The 22,565-nt window shown below is 39.9% G+C and overlaps 1 protein-coding gene across 2 annotated transcripts in view; it reads right to left on the minus strand.

The window, feature by feature from the left end:
* lamb2l (laminin, beta 2-like) overlaps positions 1–22,565 on the minus strand; it is an 86,194-nt gene that overhangs the window by 50,411 nt on the left and 13,218 nt on the right. The window contains exons 1-7 of one of the 2 annotated variants that reach the window (XM_075476031.1): positions 18,781–18,954; positions 17,100–17,184; positions 5,692–5,861; positions 2,102–2,237; positions 1,706–1,779; positions 1,252–1,440; positions 945–1,008 (exon numbers count right to left, since the gene is read on the minus strand). In XM_075476031.1, coding sequence (XP_075332146.1) covers positions 945–1,008; positions 1,252–1,440; positions 1,706–1,779; positions 2,102–2,237; positions 5,692–5,861; positions 17,100–17,139 — 673 coding nt within the window. In that variant the 5' untranslated portion in view covers positions 17,140–17,184; positions 18,781–18,954. Of the gene's footprint in view, positions 1–944; positions 1,009–1,251; positions 1,441–1,705; positions 1,780–2,101; positions 2,238–5,691; positions 5,862–17,099; positions 17,185–18,780; positions 18,955–22,565 lie in introns of those variants that run through there. The other variant, XM_075476030.1, reaches the window with a different exon arrangement.

Here is a 22,565-nt window from a genome sequence, read left to right on the forward strand (position 1 = left end):
GCTTCATGTCAAAAGAGGCGAACTATCCCTTTAACAGTGACTGCTGAGTTCTTCTCAAATTGATTTTTTCATTTTTTTATTTAGTCATTTATTATCATCATTATTAGAAGGTAGTAGTATTTTTATTAGAATTTGTGTTATTGTTGTTGTTAATATAACAATCATTGTAAATATTAATACATTTTTTTAGCTACTTGACTAATTTGAATTTGATGAATAAAGTATTTTTCTATTCTATTTATACAAGTTCAGCAGTAATAAATTCAGTGGAGGTGGAACAGAAAGAGTTAAGTAGTGATTTTAAGCTCAAACATCTTGTTCTCACCTTTTCTAAGATGTGATCTGTACGTGAATACATTACCTGGCTGTGCGATAATATCACATTTCATGGAACTTTGTATTTGCATTCTATTCGTCTAGTCCCATTTTACGCCTCAAGTTTGACACAATCTTAATGCGAAAAAAAAGAGACTGACTGACTTAAAGTAAAGGAATCTGTTGCTGTAGGGGCTCTTTTTTTTTCTTCCATGGCTGAGTTAATGCTACTGCTATAGTACCTGAAGCTTATTTCTGGCTTGTTTTCAAAGAAGTTTCTGAACAGAGCGAGCCTGACCATCTCCAACCGTGGTTTGGCTGTTCTCTATATGCGGTTTCAGCATGCTTCAACACGACTGCTGCTCAGATGAGCTAGCCAAACGCAGATCCTGTGCCAATACCAGGTCTAAATGGAATAAGAGGGATGGGAAATCTTGAGATTTTGTTTATAGAAGAAACAAAAGGAGTTTTGGTGTTTCCCTCTGTGTTTATGAAAGGAATGTATTAATGAAATCAAGATGACATATCTAAGAAGTGCATGTGTTGTACTGTGATGACTCATTAAGAAGTTCCTATACACAAAGTAGCCTATATGAATAATACGAGTAACATACACAAGCTCCACTGACCTTGAATGTCCAGGCTGTATGGATCTTTCACAGGAATTGCAGGATCCAAAACTTTGAAAATAACCTTTAATTACGGAAACATAATTTTTCAGATAGAGAAATTAAGACAAAGAAAAATTTAGCACCACACAAAAAGCCTGAAATCTCAAGGATCATAACTTTAATTCTAATTCTAATAGTTTAAAGTCACACTCTTTCATTTAAGTATGTTTCAAAGTTCTTATTACAGGCAGAAAACAAAAGTGTAATGAAGTTGAAAGGTGCCGAGGCTCCTCCTGTTGTTGCAGCTGCAACCTTTTCAGCTTACCTCTCCGTTAGTAGAGGGCTCAATGTCAGAGTAGCGTTCCTCACAGGTAATGTCATTGATGCGGTGCAACCCGTTGGCCGGGAAACCAGGGAAGGTTCTAGTACAGTTGGAGGCGAAGTAGCGGTAAGGGCGCCATGAGCGCCCAAAATCCGCCGAACGCTCAATAATCATAGCTGCGGGTCGGAAAGTCTAAGGCGGTTTGAAAAAATTTAAATGAATATCAATTCACACATAAGTTCAAACATGACTATGAAGTGGATTGTGAAGACAGAACCTGGTCACACTGACCTATCTGAACCTTTTGTTTTATGTTCTCATTATCTCATCTAACAGATAATGAATTCATGCCTTGTGGAATGTTAATTCAAGATTTGTAAGTGTACATAACAAACACAGACTTCCGTCTAGACTTGCTCACACATTTCCAACATTAGTTCACAGTATTCGTACAGACCTTAAACTTCATGATGAGATGCGTGAAGTGGAATTCGGCCTCAAGGTTCAGTCTGATGCTGACATCCTCCTTACCTGTGGAGGAAGTGCATTTCAGTTGGCGTCATGATTTATGTTGAGCTCTCTCGACTGTCTGCACGAATGAGTGCTTGAGATCTTTATCATTCTTTGCAATTTTCCATCCCCCTTTGAGAAATATCAGTTTTCCACTATTACTGCATTTCCTCAACATTCAGAATTCTGCTGGAGGCTCATTTGGTGAAATTCTTCGACAATGCATAATATCAGGATGTATCTTTCAGATAAGAACAAACGTGTCTTGCACACATGCATGAGGACAGAGGCAATCAGCACACTGATAATGTTCTCGTGGGGTGGTTACAGAGTGAGTACACACCGTTGACCGACTGCCACCAAGTGTGGTCTCTGTTGCTGTCCATGAGGTAGATCACGTTTTCGATGCGGTGGCTGTTTCTGTGGCGGTAGGGCTCGTAGGGATGCTGGGAGTCACACTCAAAACACTTGTCGGGCTCCTGGTAGAGCAGAGTACACATTCATTTTGATAGGGTAAACGTGATGAGTTTGAGTTGTGCCAAGTTGTTAAGTTCAAGTAGCATTAAATAAGGCCTCCCTCCCCCTCCTTCCCCCTGTGCGCGTACCCTGCTCCGTGAACGAATTACGTGTCCAGAAGCTTGGCAGGAAGCTAAACTAGAGCCAGCTTGGCTAGCACCTAGCATTAATAAAAGTATAGTTAGCATATACTAAATACTAAATACGGCAACGATCGATGCTTGCTGTCAGAACAGCGCTCGTGCACCTTCGTGCTTGTGCGCGTTCATGTACTCTAGAGGCGTGGCTTCGGGGGGAATCTGAAGAAAAGGGTTGGGAGTTTTGACCTGTGTATTTTCAAAATGCAGCTTCGCTGGACTCAAAATCCAGGATCTCCTACCCTGCCTTTAAAAGTGATCTTGAAATTGGCTTAAAAACCTCTTCAAATGGAAAAAAAAGCTTGTTTCATGTGAAATATGACTCAAAACAAGATGTTTTCAAGACTTTTTCACTTAACAAGATATTCAAGATGTATTGTATTAAAACAAGTCCCTATATCTTGCTGAAATGGTACTTGTTAGGCAATTGTGTCTTATATTAAGTGTAATAAGATACTCAATGAGAAAAATATACTTGGTAAGATTTAGATTTTTTCCAGTGTACGGAGAGAGGGTAAGAAGGGGGCCACAAGGAGGGGAGCAGGTAGAAGGAAAGAGGGCAAAATAGAAAGATGAGGGTAAGTTGGCACAGAGAAACAGTGGATTCTAGGGCAGTGTTTCTTAATTAGGCCGTTGTCAAGGGTGATTAAGCTGCTGACAACAACGTGGCTGTTAAAGGGACTCGGCCGAGTGCTCAGAAGAAAGCGTGAATGTGGATGTGCACGACAAGATGTCCAAACATGCCTGCTTATACATGTGTATGCCAGTGAATGAGTGTTTTTTTTTTTTACATGCATGTTTAACTTCTTCACCCCCTCCTTAACCATAGAATAAATTTGCTCATGTCCTATTCTCATTCACCCTAAACCATCCACTCTAATACCCCGTGCAAATGCTACACAGCCTTATTCTTCACTGCGATTAATTCTGACAGCTTCGTAGGTTTTAAAGGACTACAAAGCCAGATGCAAGATTTCAGGCATTTCTTAAGAGTGGATGTAAAAAAAGTATCACAAGTAAAAGTCAAATAGTTGTTCATCTTGTCGTTAAAGAGCTTTGTAAATCTGCAGTTGGTGTTTGCTAGTATCTTGTGTGGCATAAAACCCTCCCTCCCTCTTCTCTGCTCTCATTCATCTCCCATTAGTCAAGCCTGGTCAGCTCAACCATAAGGTTTTCTGCTCCAACAATGCACCGATGTAAATCTGATGCTGAATAAAAAAGCAAGGATGTCGTACCACCTCCCTCATTTCCTTTCTATTTTGTTGTTTTCTTCTTTTTTTCCTGCACATTTTGCTTTTATTTGCCATTCTCTGCTTTCCGGACTCCTTTTTCCTCACAGGGCGTCGAAAAAGCAATTCAAGGTATCTGTAACTGCTTTATGAACAGCTAATAAAAAAATAATAAAAAAAGAACCTGCATGGAAGCCATGCAATCTGATCTTACCAGGACGAAAGGCCCCACCTAGGAAAAGTGATGTCAAACACAAATGATAGATGAATGTGTAGGCATTTAAAAGCTGGGAGACAAATGTGATGCTTGGGCCTCAAAAGTAGCTTTTGACATACCAGGATGACACTGTATCCTTCTCCATACCGTAGTAGGAGGCCTCTCACCAGTCAGAGAATGTCAATTATGTTCACCTGGAAGGTGACAGTGGTGAATACTCTTGGCCTTGGGCAATGGAAGTGCAGGCACAAACATGCAGGCGCGCGGAAATGCACGGATGCAAGAGAAGTGAATGTAAACACGACGGTGAACACGCCAGGAGGAGTGTCATGTGACGGAAGACAGGAAAACAAAAGTTTTATGCTGTAGAAGTGAAGGACAGGCTGTAATAGCACCTTATCCCAGAAGTGGAACACAGATCTGTGTCAGAATATGTACTTAAGTGTGTTTTTATAAGGTTAGAGGGGCATTTAAACTCTTTACACATGTGTTTTCACATTTATATAAGTTATTTAAAATGATAAATAAAGCAAAACCAAACTCTTTCACACTTACTTGCACAACGCGGAATTTTCCACCTGTCTTTATTTCACCAATACTTTAAGAAGAATGAATGAATGAACGTGTACTATTGCACTGTTAGCTCAGAGCTGCCGTGTTGCTGTTTTTGGGGGCACATCTACTGGGATGACGTCATCGAGCACAGCTCATTCACTCCGTGCTCTGTGACAGTCGGCTAACTTCACACGGAGTTTCCTGCTGCTAGTTTTGTGCAACATGGAGGGATATTTATCAGACTGTGACGACGTGGACAATGACTTTGAGTACGATGGGCGTCCTTACCGGAGTGAATGAGCTGTGCTGCAGCGGAGCATGTCGATGACGTCATCCCAGTAGACGTGTGTGTAGAAAGCCCCCAATAACAACAACACGGCAGCTCTGAGCTAACAGTGCAATAGTCCGCATTCATTCATTCATTGGTCTTAAAGTATTGGTGAAATAAAGACAGATAATGCCTTATTTAGAGGCTGTATTGTCTCTGCCCTGTTCTCTCCCGTTATATGGATATACACCGATCTCGAGGGGTTTAAATATCTTCCGAAGGACACCGACTTTCACCAAACTGTTATCGGAGGGGAGTTCATGTGAAGCATTAATAAATGTCTGACTCAATTCGCCCTACTTAATATTTCACATCCTGAGATGTGATTACATCACAACGTTTTGTGCATTCATTGGCTGTTTCAAAGATTGACATTAGACTCAACAGTTAACTCAAACATTCCGACTTAATGTGATGAAAAATAGATTTAAGCTCTGAAAAAACATGTTGAGTTAGATTTCAAACAATTCAAAGAAGAGGTGGAACTGTGTCGCAGCAGCCTGAGAATGATGTGGTGAAGGATAGAAGTCAGAAGCCATAGAAATGACAATATAGAGTCAGACAGGTGCTTGAAATATTAAAGTGAACCAGGGAGAATATTTAAACAAGGCGAGGCTGACTTGTGTGTCCACACCTGGAGCTGTTGTTGTGTCGGGTGGCCTTGCCCATTGGGACCAGGCGCCAAACAAACATTCATGAACATTTACAGATGAAGTTGTGGAGAGTGACAGATGAAGCTGATAGAAAGGGAGGACAAAACGTCCCATTTCGCTTGGACCTGAAAGCTGGGTGCCATGCACTGCGAGGGAAGCGACGACGTGATGACGGGTTTGAAAGTCTATTTGTCACATCAAAGCACATCATGTGATGTCTCAAGTACAAGATGGATGAATAATGAACTTTCTGAATATTTTAAAAGTGAAAAAGAATCTTCCCCCCTCATGTCTTCACCTGCAGATGGCTGACAATACAGTACTGCTTCGGTCCGTTCAGGCCACAGGTGGAGGTGGCGGTAAGGTTGGCAGCCCGTCCAATCAGAAGGTTTCCTGTTGCTGGGTAACAGCTTCCCTCAGTGCAGCCATGAGGCCTCGACGGGAGCTCTTGTCCAAAGACACCAAGAGCTAAAAGTGAGGAGATAAATCATTGAAAAGAGTATAATTATTACAATTTTACATGCTAAGTACTTAATGATGTGGAAAAATTAACTAGGTCCAACTCATTCATAAAAATCAGAAATCATCTTGATATGACAGGCACCTTAAAATTGTTATTAAATTGCATTAATGGACTTTGGAAAGCTCAGTTAGCTGCCCCAACTTTCCTGTTGCCGTGGTTACACATCATAACAGATGTAAAAGTGCCACTTATCAGCAAAGGTCCTTCCAGCAGTCCTTTATTTCTTTCTCCACCCTATTTTTTCCGGTTTGTGTAGCCTGTTGTTCATTTCTCTTAGGACTGCTTCCTGCGTTCTGAATTCTGCTGATCACCCCCTCACTTTTGTTCTGTTCCTGCCGTACACACCTGGTTATCAGAGGATTACTGGTTATTCCCATGAATTACATTGTGACAGTTTTCCCACTTCTGTGTTGAATTGACGATACTTAATCTATGTCAGATACTGACATTGTCTAAAATATGTGGAGCAACAAGAAATTAAGCCAGAAATACAACCAGTCTTGTGGGACCCATGACATGGAGCTGACACTGAATATATTTAGATTTATGATAAAAAGCAATCCCTATTTTTTTTTACTCTTCACTCTTTTCTCAACCTTAGTTCTGCTTTCTTTGCACACTGGGGACTTAAACAGATTCTGAAGTTGGCATTCATTTACGCTGAGTCGTTTTGAATCAAGACTCAAATTTCAATGAAATCCAATAATATAAAAAGATTCAAAAGTTATTTTGAATATAATTAACCATTTTAATTAATAGTTACTCAGTTTGAGTATAGTAAACTAATCCATGGGAAAAGTGATGATGTCAAAAGCTGTTTTACACTGCATGAAAAGCTTCTGCTTTGCCTTATTCAATGATTCGCCTCACAAAAAGGCGTCCCAATATACCCGTCCTATCCTCCTAAGTATCATAATCACAAGTCAAAGTTCCTGTTGTGAAAAATGTGAGGCTCTAGCACAAAGTGTTAGAGGATGAGATGTCTTTAAGGCTTTCATCACGTTGATCTGTAGAAAACAGAAAAGCAAACATGCTGCGGCATGATGGGAAAGACACGGATGGTTTGACATGGAATCAAAAGCATCCTCTGTGGGAAAAACATCATTTCTGCTACACTCACTGTTTACTTCATCAAGAACACCTCTCAACGCTGCTAATTTCCTGCAATTATCCTATCAGTAAAATTTAGCTTTTTCTATCAGTTCAGTCTTTGAGTGCAGAAGAAACCCAGTTTTGGTTTACTGAAAATTCATCTTCTGGAAAGTTTTTCTGGATGAAGATATTCAGAAGCTGCATTTGCAATATTGGTGTGCAGAGTAGATAAGAAATTGGCAGACGGTATTGGGGATTTTTGGAAACAATGAAAAAAAACCCCACAAATGTTTGCTGCGTAATTAAATCTTGTCATGTTCTTTCATGTTGTTCTTTGATCCGTCACAACCCAATTTAAGTCTTCACATCTGAGGAACCAAGCCACCACACTGGAAAAAAATCAAAGTCTTACCAAGTATATTTGTCTCATTTCTAGTCAAAATATCTCATTACACTTAATAAAAGACACAACTGCCTAACAAGTACTATTTCAGCCAGATATAGGGACTTGTATGAAGACAATAGATCTTAAATATCTTGTTAAATGAAAAAGTCTCGAAAACAAATTGTTTTGAGTCACATATCATATGAAACAAGCTTTTTTTGACATTTGAAGAGGTTTTTAAGCTAATTTCAAGATCACTTTTATCTCAAAAGTCCTAAATATCACAATAATTAGTAACTAGTTCCATTGGCAGATTTTTTTGCTTATTTCAAGCAAAAACGTCTTGTATTTGTTGTTTTTTTACTTATTTTTGGAGGGGCATTTTTTCCAGTGTGTTAAAGGTGGGGTAGGGGATCTTTTTCTGGAACATTTTTTTACATATTGCTTGAAATACTCTTCACACCCCCATTGCAGCCAATTAATTGAAAGTTTTGACACAAATATGAAAAGTTTTAGTGGCCTCTAGAACGAACAATCCAGGAAAAACACTATCCAATCATACTGAACGGACCGTTAACAATGATTGGATTCTGATGCCGTCTATCAAACTGCAATCTGCTCCTCCCTCCCACTCCTTCCCCCTGTGCGCGTACCCTGCTCCGTGAACGAATTACGTGTTCAGAAGCTTGGCAGGAAGCTAAACTAGAGCCAGCTTGGCTAGCACCTAGCATTATTAAACGTATAGTTAGCATATACTAAATACTAAATACGGCAACGATCGATGCTTGCTGTCAGAACAGCGCTCGTGCACCTTCGTGCTCGTGCATGTACTCTAGAGGCGTGCCTTCGGGGGGAAAGTGAAGAAAAGGGTTGGGACTTTTTACCTGTGTATTTTCAAAATGCAGGTTCGCTGGACTCAAAATCCAGGATCTCCTACCCTACCTTTAAGGTTCAAAATACAAAATTAATCTTAATTAAAAAAGACCCAAAACAGGGGCATTAGTATACAAAACCGCCATCCAAAGTAAACCGACAAACAAGGAACACACAGGGCAAGACAGAGTAAAACAAAGACAGCAGCCACGATAAAAACAAAACTAACAGAATACATAGGCAATAAATCAAGAGGTTACCTAAAACCTCTCAAAGCTACAACACAAATAACCCAAATAATCCCTTTAAAAGGGTACAAACACATCAGCCCTCTTTCAGTTTAAGTCTAATAAAATCGGCAAGTAAATATTCTTTCCAACATTATATACATACAAGAACACGAATTACAGCTTTTAATATTCTGTGAAAGCTTAACTAATTGGCAGACCACACTCAGAAACACGCTCTCACACACATACACACAAACTAAAGTAAATCTCTTGGCTCTATTTCAAGTAGTAGATTTAACTGAGAAGGATTTTCTGAATTCCTGTGAAACATTAGCAGTGCCACGCTGGCTGGTACCGCTAACAAACCTATCAGGAAATGCCCCTCATCAGTGTGCAGTGTTATTCCACTGTGTGAACAGAAACCTATAGCACATGACACAAAGGCTGACGGTAAAATGAGGCAACATGCAGAACTGCACATAAATGTGTTGAGGGGCAAAAATGTGGACTGTAGATAGAGATCAAACACACCCTGGCCAAACATACAACACAGAGCAGAGCGACAATGAAACTGAAGCAGGAAATACAGAAACAAAGTGATAATAATAGGGTTAAATTAAAAGGGCAGACAGCTTTAAATGACTTCTGGCTGTACTGAATCTAGAAGCAACACCCAGTGGTCCCACCCTCCTGTTCAAACAACCCCTCGAAAAATACAGAAACTGATTGAGAGCTGCAACCGGGTTTCACCTGACCTCACTTTGTAAGTATTACTTTACACAACAGGTTCATTCACTGGTCAAATAAACCTGCCCTGGGTGAGGCACCATAAAGTCCCCAACATGGATATCCTTCCATGGTGAACAGAGGAGCAACAGTGTTTGCACTTCATCATGTGTCTATGCATGAAATCTGCACGATATCTTTGAACTTATCTGGACTGTTGCTTGTTTTTAAATTCATTTAAATTATTTGATTTGTTTCTCTTTATATTCTTTTATGTATTTTTAATGAACTTCCACTCCCTGCTGCAATGCTTTTATTTCATGTGAAGCACTTTGAATTGTTTTGTACATGAAATCTGCTATACAAATAAGTTTGATTTGACTTTGATTTGATTTGATCTGAAAATGATCAGCACCAAAGAATCAAATCAAATCAGGAAAGGAAAGGAGTACCTAAAGTGAAAGACACAAATAAGACGAGTCCCAGTGATTTTAATACTTTTTGAATTATTGCAAACAGCCCTCCCTTTCTTTATGCATCAGCAGATTTAATGTCTTCACACTGGTATGTGCAGGTGAGATATATTAAAAAAGGAATGTGAGGGGAGACATTCAGATGTGTTTTGTCTCGGCATGTCCCCATCAGCGCTCATAATTTATCCGCATTTTTAATTAACCTCCATGTTTGCTTTTTGAAACAGACCACACGTGCAAGGAATGTTGTTGGAAGAAGATCAGTCTCAAAAGGTTTCTGTGTAATAGCTTTCTCCGATCTGTAAGACTGTGCAGAGACAGAAATGAAGGGTCTTTGTGTTAATAATTACAGGCTAAAGCCACCGTCACACCAACGTGTAGCAGAGCCACACTTTTCCAAAACATGCTTCTGACATCTGAGACATGATGACCGTAGTGTTTATCCCCCTTTTTGTACAGGATTCAGGAAAATTCTTTTGGTTCACCTGACTTGAATGGCACGGAGAAGCCAGCATGTGCTTTAATGGCGTAGCCACGGGTGTGCCAGGGTGTGCCGATCCACCCAAAGAGGCAGCTGGCACACCCAAAAAAAATGGCCGTCAGACGATGTGTTGTGACACCTGCACCTGGCAACCTAGCATGGAGTTATTTCCGATTAAAGGGATAGTTCGCCTCTTTTGACATGAAGCTGTATGACATCCCATATTAGCAATATCATTTATGAACATCTTCTTACCCCCTGCTGTGTTTTGGTGTTGACGAAGGTAGTCCGGCTAGTTGGCTGGGGCCACAAAAATAAAGCGTTTTGCTTCTCAAAACAATGTGCGTTGAAAAGAGTAATACATTTGCATCAACAAAAACGTTCATCCAGAAAAGGTCAGACCTCACAATCGCTTGGCCCCATTTTCTCTCCCTTCGTATCAATGCGTACAGCTACATGCCGACAGCCGCACCTGTTACGGTGTTTCCTGCTCGGTCTGCACTTCGGTCTGCACAGTTTACACAGCCCGTAGTGATACGAAGGTAGAGAGAAATAGCGCCAAGCGATTGTGAGGTCTGACTTTTTCTGGAGAACGATTTTGTGATGCAAATGTATTACTCTTTTGAACGCATATTGTTTTGAGAAGCAAGATGCTTTATTTTTGTGGCCCCAGCCAACTAGCCGGACTACCTTCGTCAACACCAAAACGAGGCTGGAACTCGGCTCACAGGACACAGCAGGGGGTAAGAAAATTTTCATAAATGATATTGCTAATATGGGATGTCATACAGCTTCATGTAAAAAGAGGCGAACTATCATTTTAAATAATAAATGCGTTCAATCGCCATGCCACGCCGTCTTGCCCTTTAAATTGAGAGCAGCAATACGGTTGTGTCCTTTACTCTGCTGTGTGTTCAGATGGTTAAATAGCTTTGTTGATCGTGCGTAATGTGGATACGTTATGGCTCTGCGAGAGTGCATGAGTATGTTATATTTCACTATGTTCACTCATTGGGCACGCGATGTCTATGTGTGTGTGTGTTATGTTTTTTGCTGTGTTTTTTGTATTACTTTGTTTTTGATTTATTTGAGAGCACGTCACATGTGTGAATGTTTCAACCTGCTGTGAACTACTGTTGACTGTTACTGATGAGAACGCACACAGTGTGAATATGGTTTGTGTTAATAATGTTGTATTTGAGAGATACATTCTTTTGAATGTTTGTGGAGGGGTAACTCTGTTGAAAATAAATCTGGCACACCCAGTATTTGCTGGTGCACACCCAATGTCTTTTTTCTGGCTACGCCAATGATGTGCTTCTATTTCCTTTATGAACCAAAAACTAATGGTGGTATGTTTCATTAAAGGAGAAGTTAATTTTTTTTAAACCTGGACCTTATTTCTGGCATAAAATACGTTCATCTACTCACCGATAACAGTTTGGTGAAAGTCGGCGTCCTTTGGAAGATATTTAGATCCCTCGAGATCGGCGTATATTCATATAACGGGCAGAGACAATACAGCCTCTAAATAAGGCATTATCTGTCTTTATTTCACCAATACTTTAAGATCAATGAATGAATGAACGCGTACTATTGCACTGTTAGCTCAGAGCTGCAGTGTTATTGTTATCCGGGGCTATCGGGGGTTTATACACACGCGTCTACTGGGATGACGCATACTCCGGTAAGGACGTCAATCGTACTCAAAGTCGTCGTCCACGTTGCTAAACATTCTGCCGTGTTGCACAAAACTAGCAGTAGAAAACTCTGTTTGAAGTTAGCCGAACGTCACAGAGTACGGAGTAAATAAGCTGTACTGCAGCCTCAATGAAATCATCTCAGTAGACGAGTGTGTAGAAAGCCCCCCGATAGCCCCCAACGAAATTCCTACAACAAAAATTTGTTGGCACTCGAGAAAAACAGACGAAACAACAACAGTTAATAAAATAAAGTGTTGTGAAAGTAAAAGGTAAAAGTAAAATAAAAAGTGTCGAAGTAAAAAAACAGTTATAAATGTAGTAGAAAAGGGTAAATACACAAAAATGGTGGAATTATAAATATGGTGGAGGTAAACATTGACGCAGTATATGTATTATAATATTGCATATTTCACATTGAGGTAGTGATTATTGCACTATTTATATTGCACTCAAAACAAATGTTTAAGTCCTTGTTATTGCATTTATTCAGATACACTTTTCACTTTCACTTAAGAACTCCCAGTAACTTTAAACATGCATTATTCTACTCAATGAATGGAGGACTTAGAGTGACGAGTGACCATAAAGTCATTCTGAATTACATTTCACAGAGTGAGGACTTCGGATATGTTCTTACAAGACTAATTTGTCATTCAGTATTCTGAATGATATCTAAAACTTTCAGCTTTCAATTAAAATGATGCAGGCACCGGAGACCACTTACTTACTGCATGGTACTCTGCACGAAAATATTGAAAGTTCAAACGAAAGCTGGGGTCAACGTACCACCCTATAAAGCTTTTTGCCTGACACCAGCTGGTTTACCAGAGTGTGATTACAGTGTAGCACATGGCAGAGAAACATACACACACAGGAAAAGTCACACAAAAACAAACCCTAAGGCGTCTTATTATTGCATGCAACAGGAATGCAAGGACAGAGAGGAAAATGCCATTCATTAGAGAAAACATTCCAGGTGTCAGAGGGCTGAACAAAAACCACGCAAACACACCTTTAAGTTAGGCAGTTATGCACAGAGTATGGACGGCACGCACACAACAAACTTTCTACTGAAAACCAACACATTCTTCCCCATCCAGAGCCTGTTCATTCATTAATAAAACATGAGCAGCACAAGTGTAAGCAGCTACTTTGTTCAACTTGTGTATTACTTTACTTTAATTACTTGACTTACCAAACAGAGACAGGACCATACAAAGGTCTAATCCATCCATGCACAGGTAAATTAAAGGGATAGTTTGCCTCTTTTGACATGAAGCTGTATGACATCCCATATTAGCAACATCATTATGAACATCTTCTTACCCCCTGCTGCGTCCTGTGAGCAGAGTTCCAGCCTCGTTTTGGCGTTGACGAAGGCAGTCCGGCTAGTTGGCTGGGGCCACAAAAATAAAGCGTTTTGGTTCTCAAAACAATATGCGTTCAAAAGAGTACGAAGGGAGAGAAAATAGCGCCAAGCGATTGTGAAGTCTGACTTTTTCCTGTTGAACGATTTTGTGAAGCAAATGTATTACTCTTTTGAACGCATGTTTTGAGAAGCAAAACGCTTTATATTTTAAACCCCAGCCAACTAGCTTTATTTATTTATTTTCAGAACAAATCTCAAAGTTTAAGCATTTTCTTTTTTTTAAATGTTGAAACTTAAACTGTGAGGCTGGAATTGAGAGTGGTACCAGCCTAATGTAGTTTTATGGATAAATCTAAACTCTGCAGGTCTGCGCCACCTTGAAACACTTTAAAGAAATCAGAAATATATCTATATGTTTTGTTTTTTTATTGAGTTTTTGCTTATGAATGTGCATAAGACATAATAGGCTATTGCATTTTTTGTGTTTCCTAATCATATTTCTTTATATTTTTTAATCATCTATGTATCTGTAATTGATGTGTGCTTAAATATCTACAAACCTAAAATACCTTAAACTCGTTTCCGGTACACTGACTGTGATATTGTGAGTATTTCCTGCAGCCTGGGCAACAGATAATCATTCATACTTTCATGCAATCACAAAAAATGTATTCAAGGACAAAAGCCAACTCAGGCTCATTACCATCGAGGTTTACAGTGAAAAGTTTGGACACACTTTTCCACATACTTTGAATGAGTGGTAGTGTAAATAAAGCCGTGTTCCAGTTAATAATCAACCGGAAAACTGACCCACATACCTGTGTGCCAATGAATAAGAATAGACAAGTACAATACATGTAATCAGGCAATATTTTCATATGCATTTGTGGCTACAATCCACCTTTGATGCAGTCATCATCTCCTGGGAAACCTAAAGGTTTCATACCCAAATCCGCAGGTCAAACAATGAAAATTTAACAGTGTCACTTTGCTCTGCATTCATTCCTTTATTAACCCTTGTTTACTTTGCATTCCACAAATAGCCCAGATTCTGAGAGTCTTCAAATCCAGAAAGCTGACCTAATAAACGTAAGCTTGGATGAACACAGGAGATTTAACAGCTGACGCTCCATGGCAGAAAGACTGTGTGGCTGTGGTTCGGTGGAAATAAGGAAATCTACAATTTATGATCAAAGCTGTACTTTCAGACAATTTTTAAAACATTTAATTTCTAATTCAATTTCTTAATTTGAACTTTATTTATACAGGTAATCTCATTTAGACATGGAGTCTCACATACCACGGTGCGCACACGGTATTTACCATTTGTTTGAGGTTGGACAATACATGAAATGAGGTACAATTTTTAAAAATCTGTCTCAGTTTTCGCACAACAACATTCCATATCAGTATAAAAAAAGTATTCATGAAGAACATGTGTAAAAAAAAAAACATAGAGAGTCGATGGAAAGAGCCAAAAACATCCCTTTTAAACATGTTTAAGCTCGGTGAACTTACACCCTAAGGTGTTAAATTGCACTACAACAACAGTATAGCTGTAATCAGCTTAAAAAAATGTATATTTTATTACTGTCAAATTCATCTCAAACTAACATGCAGCATTGCAACAAACCAAACATTGATGTCTGAGATGCTTCAGCTGCAGTTCAAACACTTTAAACAGTTTTTTTCTTGTTCAATTGGTTCAGAAGCTGAGAAGAGATGACTTGGTGCTGCAGCTATGTAATTATTAGAGATGCGTGTCCCTCTTTTATACAGTAGTTCAACACATCTCGGATAATACAAAGAACAATGTCGCTGTACTTAATGGAAAAAACAGCATCGACTCTATATAACAGTGATCAAACAGTGCAGTGTTCCTCAGTCAGAGGCTTCTTCAGCTCTGCTACAGCAAAGAACATTACAAGCCGTCCTTCCTGCCCACAACTCCACTTAAAACTGTCACTGATTCTTTCATTTCCCAAAAAAGAAATCCTGTTTTAGGAATGTTAAAGTATCATTCAATTCAATCTGAATACATGCAGGACGGAGGATGGTTCAATTCAAAGCAATGCAGTCTTCCTGACAATTCTTCAATAATGAAATTAAAACTATAACTCTTCCTAGAAACATGGATTTTGTTAGCTACCTTCAAACTTCATAGCTCTGTACAAAATGCATTCGATAATTCTTTGAGTTTGACAGACAACTGTCAGTGAAATACCTTCTCTTTGGTTTCTCACCTCATCTCTAATGTACTCGTGACTTCACCTTAAAGTTTCTACATCTAAAGCAATAAATCTGGGAATAGAAGCCCAGGCAATAAAAGTATGCTGTGTCCAGGGATTCTTCATGTCTCACCTGATCTGTCGTGCTACGACCGAACTTAATCGATGCTCAGCGGGCGAGCCAGCTGATTGGTTGTTTAAATGGCGTGCAGACTGCTCACACACCGTGTGCTGGCGTAGTGATGGTGAGCACTCACTCTTACATTTACTCTGACGTCGATCAGTTTATGACACTTTTTATTCCATCCAGGGGTCTGCATACTTAAACAATTAAAGCTTTAATCTTAAAGGGATAGTTCGCCTTTTTTGACATGAAGCTGTATGACATCCAATATTAGCAACATCATTTATGAACATTTTCTTACCCCCTGCTGCGTCCTGTGAGCCGAGTTCCAGCCGAGTTTTGGTGTTGACGAAGGTAGTCCGGCTAGTTTGCTGGGGCCACAAAAATAAAGCGTTTTGCTTCTCAAAACAATATGCGTTCAAAAGAGTAATACATTTGCATCACAAAATCGTTCTCCAGGAAAAAGTCAGACCTCACAATCGCTTGGCGCTATTTTCTCTCCCTTCGTATCACTGCCTGCTGTGGCCTGCCGACAGCCGCGCCTGTTACGGTGTTTACTGCTCGGTTTGCACTTCGGTCTGCTCGGTCTACACAGCACGCATTCATACAAAGGAGAGAAAATAGCGCCAAGCGATTGTGAGGTCTGACTTTTTCCTGGAGAACCATTTTGTGATGCAAATGTATTACTCTTTTGAACGCATATTGTTTTGAGAAGCAAAACGCTTTATTTTTTAAACCCCAGCCAACTAGCCGGACTACCTTCGTCAATGCCAAAACGAGGCTGGAACTCTGCTCAGAGGACGCAGCAGGGGGTAAGAAGATGTTCATAAATGATGTTGCTGATATGGGATGTCATACAGCTTCATGTCAAAAGAGGCAAACTATCCCTTTAAATTTAGGTTCTAATGTGTATGAGGTCATTCTTAAACCCCTGCTTATTATCAGAGGTAAAACTTGGAGGAAAGTTTGAACAGTCCTGGTATTTATCGATAATGCATCTGCAGGTGTTAAAGAGCTGATTACAAAATATGACACACAGTTTTCCCCAGATTAAGAAAAAACATGTGTCTAAAAGTGGCTTTATGCTATAGGACTCAACACACATTACTTCTTACTATTACACTATGCTATGACTTGCATTGACTGCACTCATTGCATTGCTAAGAAGGTATGACAAATGAATGACAAGGAGTGCAAAAACAATCATTCTTGGGTCCTTTGTAGAAAATATTTGGCGGAATAGTTTGTCTTTCAGTGCAAAGTACAAAAAGTCCATGAAAAATATTTCATGTTTGCCTTCCTTCACCTCGCTTATTCTATGCAGTTTAGTTCCATGTTGCAGTTTTATATTTTTCAGTTGTGGTTGATCAGGAAAAAGATACAAACAAACAGATCAGAATTCAGACCAGATATCACAGAACAGCCAGACCGATGGCTGAAACCTCCTTTTCAGGTGATCTCAGAATAAAGAGACCAAAAGGCCAGACGTTTGTACTCACCCAGCATGAGCAGGCTCAGATACGTAGTCATGGTGGTCATCTGGATGCCTGGACGTACTGTGTGGACACCAGGCTGCCTCTCCCACTGTAGAACACACAAATCACTTCAGAGTCTAAATAAAAAAACCAAGGGAGGCTCATTTAGTAAAATACCCACATTTCTCACCACTAACAGCGGCTTTCTCCAACTTCAAGTGATCCTGTTCAATCATTGCCATTATGTTTTAATCAAAAAGGAATTCAAAGTGCTTTTGAAATAGCTAGTGTTTCTATGCAAGTGTCATGACCCCAACAACCCCCGAACGAAAGAGAAAAAGTAGTTATGATCAGCAAAATAACATTTTATCAGCAGTATGTGAAAAAGTTTGTTTTATCCAAAGTAATTATTTCAGTTAATCGCCTTAATTCACCTGTATAAAAACCAAACAATTAAACTAACAAAAAATATACTTCCAAATGGCTTTTTTTGGCTGTTTAATAGCTTGACTGAGGTCATCTTGTTGTTGCCCTGTTTTTCTGTCTAATGCGTCAAATGTAACCCGTAGTTATGATCACGAAAATAACAAAACATTCTGACATTTTATCAGCAGTATGTGAAAAAGTTTGTTTTATCCAAAGTAATTATTTCAGTTAATCGCCTTAATTCACCTGTATAAAAACCAAACAATTAAACTAACAAAAAATATACTTCCAAATGGCTTTTTTTGGCTGTTTAATAGCTTGACTGAGGTCATCTTGTTGTTGCCCTGTTTTTCTGTCTAATGCGTCAAATGTAACCCGTAGTTATGATCACGAAAATAACAAAACATTCTGACATTTTATCAGCAGTATGTGAAAAAGTTTGTTTTATCCAAAGTAATTATTTCAGTTAATCGCCTTAATTCACCTGTATAAAAACCAAACAATTAAACTAACAAAAATATACTTCCAAATGGCTTTTTTTGGCTGTTTAATAGAGTTTTTGTTGCCCAGTTCTTCTGTCTAAAGCGTAAAATGTAACCCGTTCCCTTTTAAGCAAACCGTATACAGTATTTCTATCATTAAAGTGAACAAAGACAATCTGTAAAGAGCTGTTTAACAGAATAGTTCAAATAGGGTACGACAGCAAAGCCGCTCCTCTCTGACGACCATAGCTTTGGTGCAGAGGGGCCCCTCATTAGGATCTGCACAGAATGATGTGGGCTGTCTGCCACTGAAAGGCTCAAGAAGCTCTTGATAAATGATTAGAACATTATCCACCAGTCTATCCATCCATTTTCTATACCCACTGTATCCAATTTAGGGTCACATGGGGGCTGCCACTATCATATTACCTATCTTCATATAGTAAGCTTAAATAAATATGCTGATATTGAATATATTCAAATAACGCTAGATTGTGCCACATGTCAATTGCTGAGGAGCTCGGGGGGGGGTAAAAAAAAACACACCTGCTGCACTGTTGAACCTGTTGTGTTACTGTTAAAGTTTAACAGACACATAGTTAAAGAGTTTACAGCTTAGCTACAAGTGACCAACCAGGAAGGTGGCTCAGTGTTGCATTTTAACCTGAAATCTGTACAAGACCACAGAAAATCTAGTAAGATAGAGAGTTCAGCTGATATCACACACAATAAGCAGCGCAGCAAACAGAGCAGCAAATGTGATCGACCCAACAAACTGAGACCTAGTTTGTACTCACACAGTCCCAGGTCACTTCCCTCTGCTCCGCACTGCGTGGTCAGAACGGCTCACTCTGCCTCCGCACGCCACTGTCACTACGCGCCGCGTAGACTCCCTTATTCCAACGCACGTGTGCAAACTCTGGACCCCGACGTGTTCCTTTACGCGTGCATGCACTCGTGTGGTGTGTATGTGCGCCAGAATGTGTAAAACAAACTTGAAAGCATAACTGATGGCAGCGATGTAAAAACAGAGGGAACGCCGCCGGCCAATAGGAACACAGAGTGCAAACGGGACCCCCTTCATTCCTCTCCTCCCTCTCTTTCGCCCTCCCTCACTCCCTTCAGCTCGTCACTGGGGCACTGGGGTGAATGGGCAGCTATTCTTATTCTAATTCCTCTGTCACTCTGTGGGCTACTGCCTGAAAGAGGGGAATGGTCTCCAGGCTTTTGGAATGCACCACCCTTTTCTTCTGGACACTGAGGAAGAGAGAGGGGAAGGAGGCAGAGGAGGCCGGAGAAAAACAGAAGGGAAGGACAATTAAATGAGGACGATGGAGAAGAGAGGATAAGAGTCGGCACTCTGAAAAGTAGTGGAAAACATAAAATGAGGAGAGACGGTGTCACGAAAGGTGAACTGCTTCATCATCACTCCGACGAATCTCATCGTACTCTCTGCGTTAAACTATAAAGCAACAATCTGTTGAGGAGCCAGTTCCAGTTTAACTTTACTCAATAAACTGCAAATATTTTTCTATTTTAAAAAAGGCGACAAAAAAAACGTATTCATTTGAAAAAAATTAGACCGAATCACTTCTATGTCATGGTCTAAAATCGTCCACATTTATTTATGTGTAAAACAACTTGTCGCATGATTCGTACAAATGGGGCTGTTGATGAGTTGAAAAGATGCTTTTAAGTAAGAACAAAGGGAAACAGATGGAGACACAAATCAGGACATTATCCACGGTCGTCCTTTCACAAATGTAATACACAACAGGAGACTGTCTCCATGAAATTCTTTACTGGAAATACTCCAGAGTGGCGGCTGCAAAAAGCACACAGGACGCAGGACTACACACTATATATATATATATATATATATATATATATATATATATATATATATATAAATAAAGATTCACTATGGCCTCACCCATTGTTTTGTTGAACGCTTCTTTGAGGCATTTAGCTGCAGCCATCTTGGTTTTTTTTGCAGCCAGTAGTGGAGTGCAGGGAATGATTTGAGTAAGAACACAAGGACACTATTCAAAATGATCAGTTGGGTAACTCGCCTGTCTGCTAATAATGCTTAAATCTAAGTGTTGATATGATTCAGGTGGGTGGGATGTAAAAAAAGTTGTCATGAATAGACAAAAGTAGAACGTCTGCACAATCTCTCTTACCAACTCAAGACTTCAAGACCGTTCATTTAATCACACAACTTAGACCAACTTTTTATTTTTGACTAGCTACTTGTGGTTACTTATTAGTTCTTTCTGTGCTTTAGATCCACCTGCACCATCAAGCCCCTATCCACACAAATCCTGAAGCCAGATCTAGCCGCCTGCACCCTCCAGTCACCCAAGCTACATGCCTAATACAACATTTCTTCTCCAACCTTACAATAAAACATCTTCCACTGAGTCAGTGAGCACCTTAGGGGTAAACAATCCATTTAAAATGCATGTAAACATGTTAGTCTAACCAGTTTGCGTGTCAAAGCCAAACTAACACACCCAGATATTGTGGTTGGGGATCGAATTCCTCTGCATGTATACACTCCACTAGACTTAAAATGGGCCACATGCTTTGACGGTAATGCACAAATGCATATTCATAAAGCAGAAAAGTTGCTCTCATTCACATATTTTTCCGTTTCTTTAGGCAGATAAATGCAGCAGAAACAGTGATTGGAAAGCAACGACGTGACAGCTTGTGTTCACTTCCCCAGACTGCTGCAGTTCTGCAATAAAACCCTGATTTCATAGTGAAATAAAAAAGTAAATAGAAGGATTATCACAATGTTGGAGTATGACTTCTTCATCAGTAATTAACACAGAATTACTCATTATAAGCTGTCGCTGCACATGGCTATCGCGACTGGCAGGGAGTTATTTGTTGCAGTGGAGCTGAGGAAGCTTCTGACTGAACACACTTTGCTGTGTTGTGCAGAAAATGGGCAGTATTGTCCATTATGTTCGTCAACTTGTGCAGCATTCTTCTTTTGGCAATCAGCTCCAAGGTCACCAGAGCAGCCCCCAGCACAGAGCCTGCCTTCCTAATCAGTTTGTTCGGTTTCTTTGGCTCTGATGCCAACGCCCCAACAGATGCTGCAAAGCAGATTTATAAAAGATGTGCAACATCTTGGTGTAGACATTGTCTTTCTTCAGGACGCTTGAGTCCTTCAATCTGTTCTGTCCCTTCTTGTAGACAGCCTCAGTGTTGCTTTTCCAGTTCAGTCTGTTCTTCAGGTAAACCACCAGGTATAGTAGTCCTGGATGGATGGAAATGTATGTATGTGGTTTATTCCTGGCCCTCCTAAAATCCACAATCCACTCTTATTTGTGTTTAAGGTGAAGTCATTTGTCCCACATCTTGCCAAAAGGGGTCCAAAAGTTTCCTGAACTCAGCCTTTTCTCCATCACTGACACACCCAACAACTGCAGAGTCATCAGAGTGTTTCAGGAGGTGCATTAGAGAAAAAGCAGCAATCAAGTAACTTAAAGACAATGTCTGTGCAGTGAGTCCAGCTGACTAAAATGTACAATGATCCCCTACAGAGAGAGTTAGGCCGTGTTCGAAACCGCATACTAAATACTACATACTTCCATTCTGCATACTCATCGATCAGACAGTATGCAGAGTGTTTACCCACAATGCATTTTGCTCCTGCCCGAGCCGAAATCAGCCGGCCTGAAGCCGATTTCGCTTAAGTTCTAAACTCTGTAAACTTTAGCAACATTTGAAACATTTTCAGGTGAGAAAGTAGTCGTTTAGATCCCCAACGTGTTGAAAATCTGACAAAATACCGGCTGTTTACTATTTTGTTCCGTCGAATTCGGCGCTACTAAAGCTAGCCGCAGTGAGCAATGCACTTCCGGTTATTTTCACAAAATAAAATACCCGTTGCCTTTTATCATAGGGAAAGCCATTACTATACATTTGGTGCTTTTGTTTTGAAAACAGGAAGTGAACCTACCCTTGTTGTAGCTAGCTTGAAACTGCTGTTTTGACAGGAAATGACGATCGGCGACGTCAAGTTACGTTGCATCTTGGGTAGTTTGAGTATGAGTAGTAACCTCATGATGCATACCCAACATTTTGGCGAATCTAGTATGCATCCGGGAACTTAAATAAAGTTAAAGTTAGTAGGAGTAGTAGGAGAAGTATGCGGTTTCGAACACAGCCTTAGAAGCAGCAGAATGTACATCAGTTCCGCTTACTGAATTTAACATGGAGACTGATTTTAAAACCCTTTTTTCTATTGCAATACAGTATACTGCAATGCTTATTATAGGATAAATGTTACATCGGCATTAAGAATGATGGCTGATTCCTGCTTTTTTAAAAGCTAGTTTTCAATCCACATACTGTAATGACCAGATCAGAAAACCCGATAATTCAACCAGACACAAGCTTAGTGGTAAAAGGTTTATTGGATCACAGGTGCTGGACAGGAGTTGAATGTAGCTGGAGTCCGGATAATCCTCCAATGGAGATGTGGATCCGTGATGGTCAGAGTCCGCTCCAGGGTACGGAGAACAGGTCCAGAGAAGACAGTCAGGGGTAATCCAAGATTGGG

This window comes from Odontesthes bonariensis, chromosome 10, assembly GCF_027942865.1.
Source record: "Odontesthes bonariensis isolate fOdoBon6 chromosome 10, fOdoBon6.hap1, whole genome shotgun sequence".
In the NCBI taxonomy this organism is placed as follows: domain Eukaryota; kingdom Metazoa; phylum Chordata; class Actinopteri; order Atheriniformes; family Atherinopsidae; genus Odontesthes; species Odontesthes bonariensis.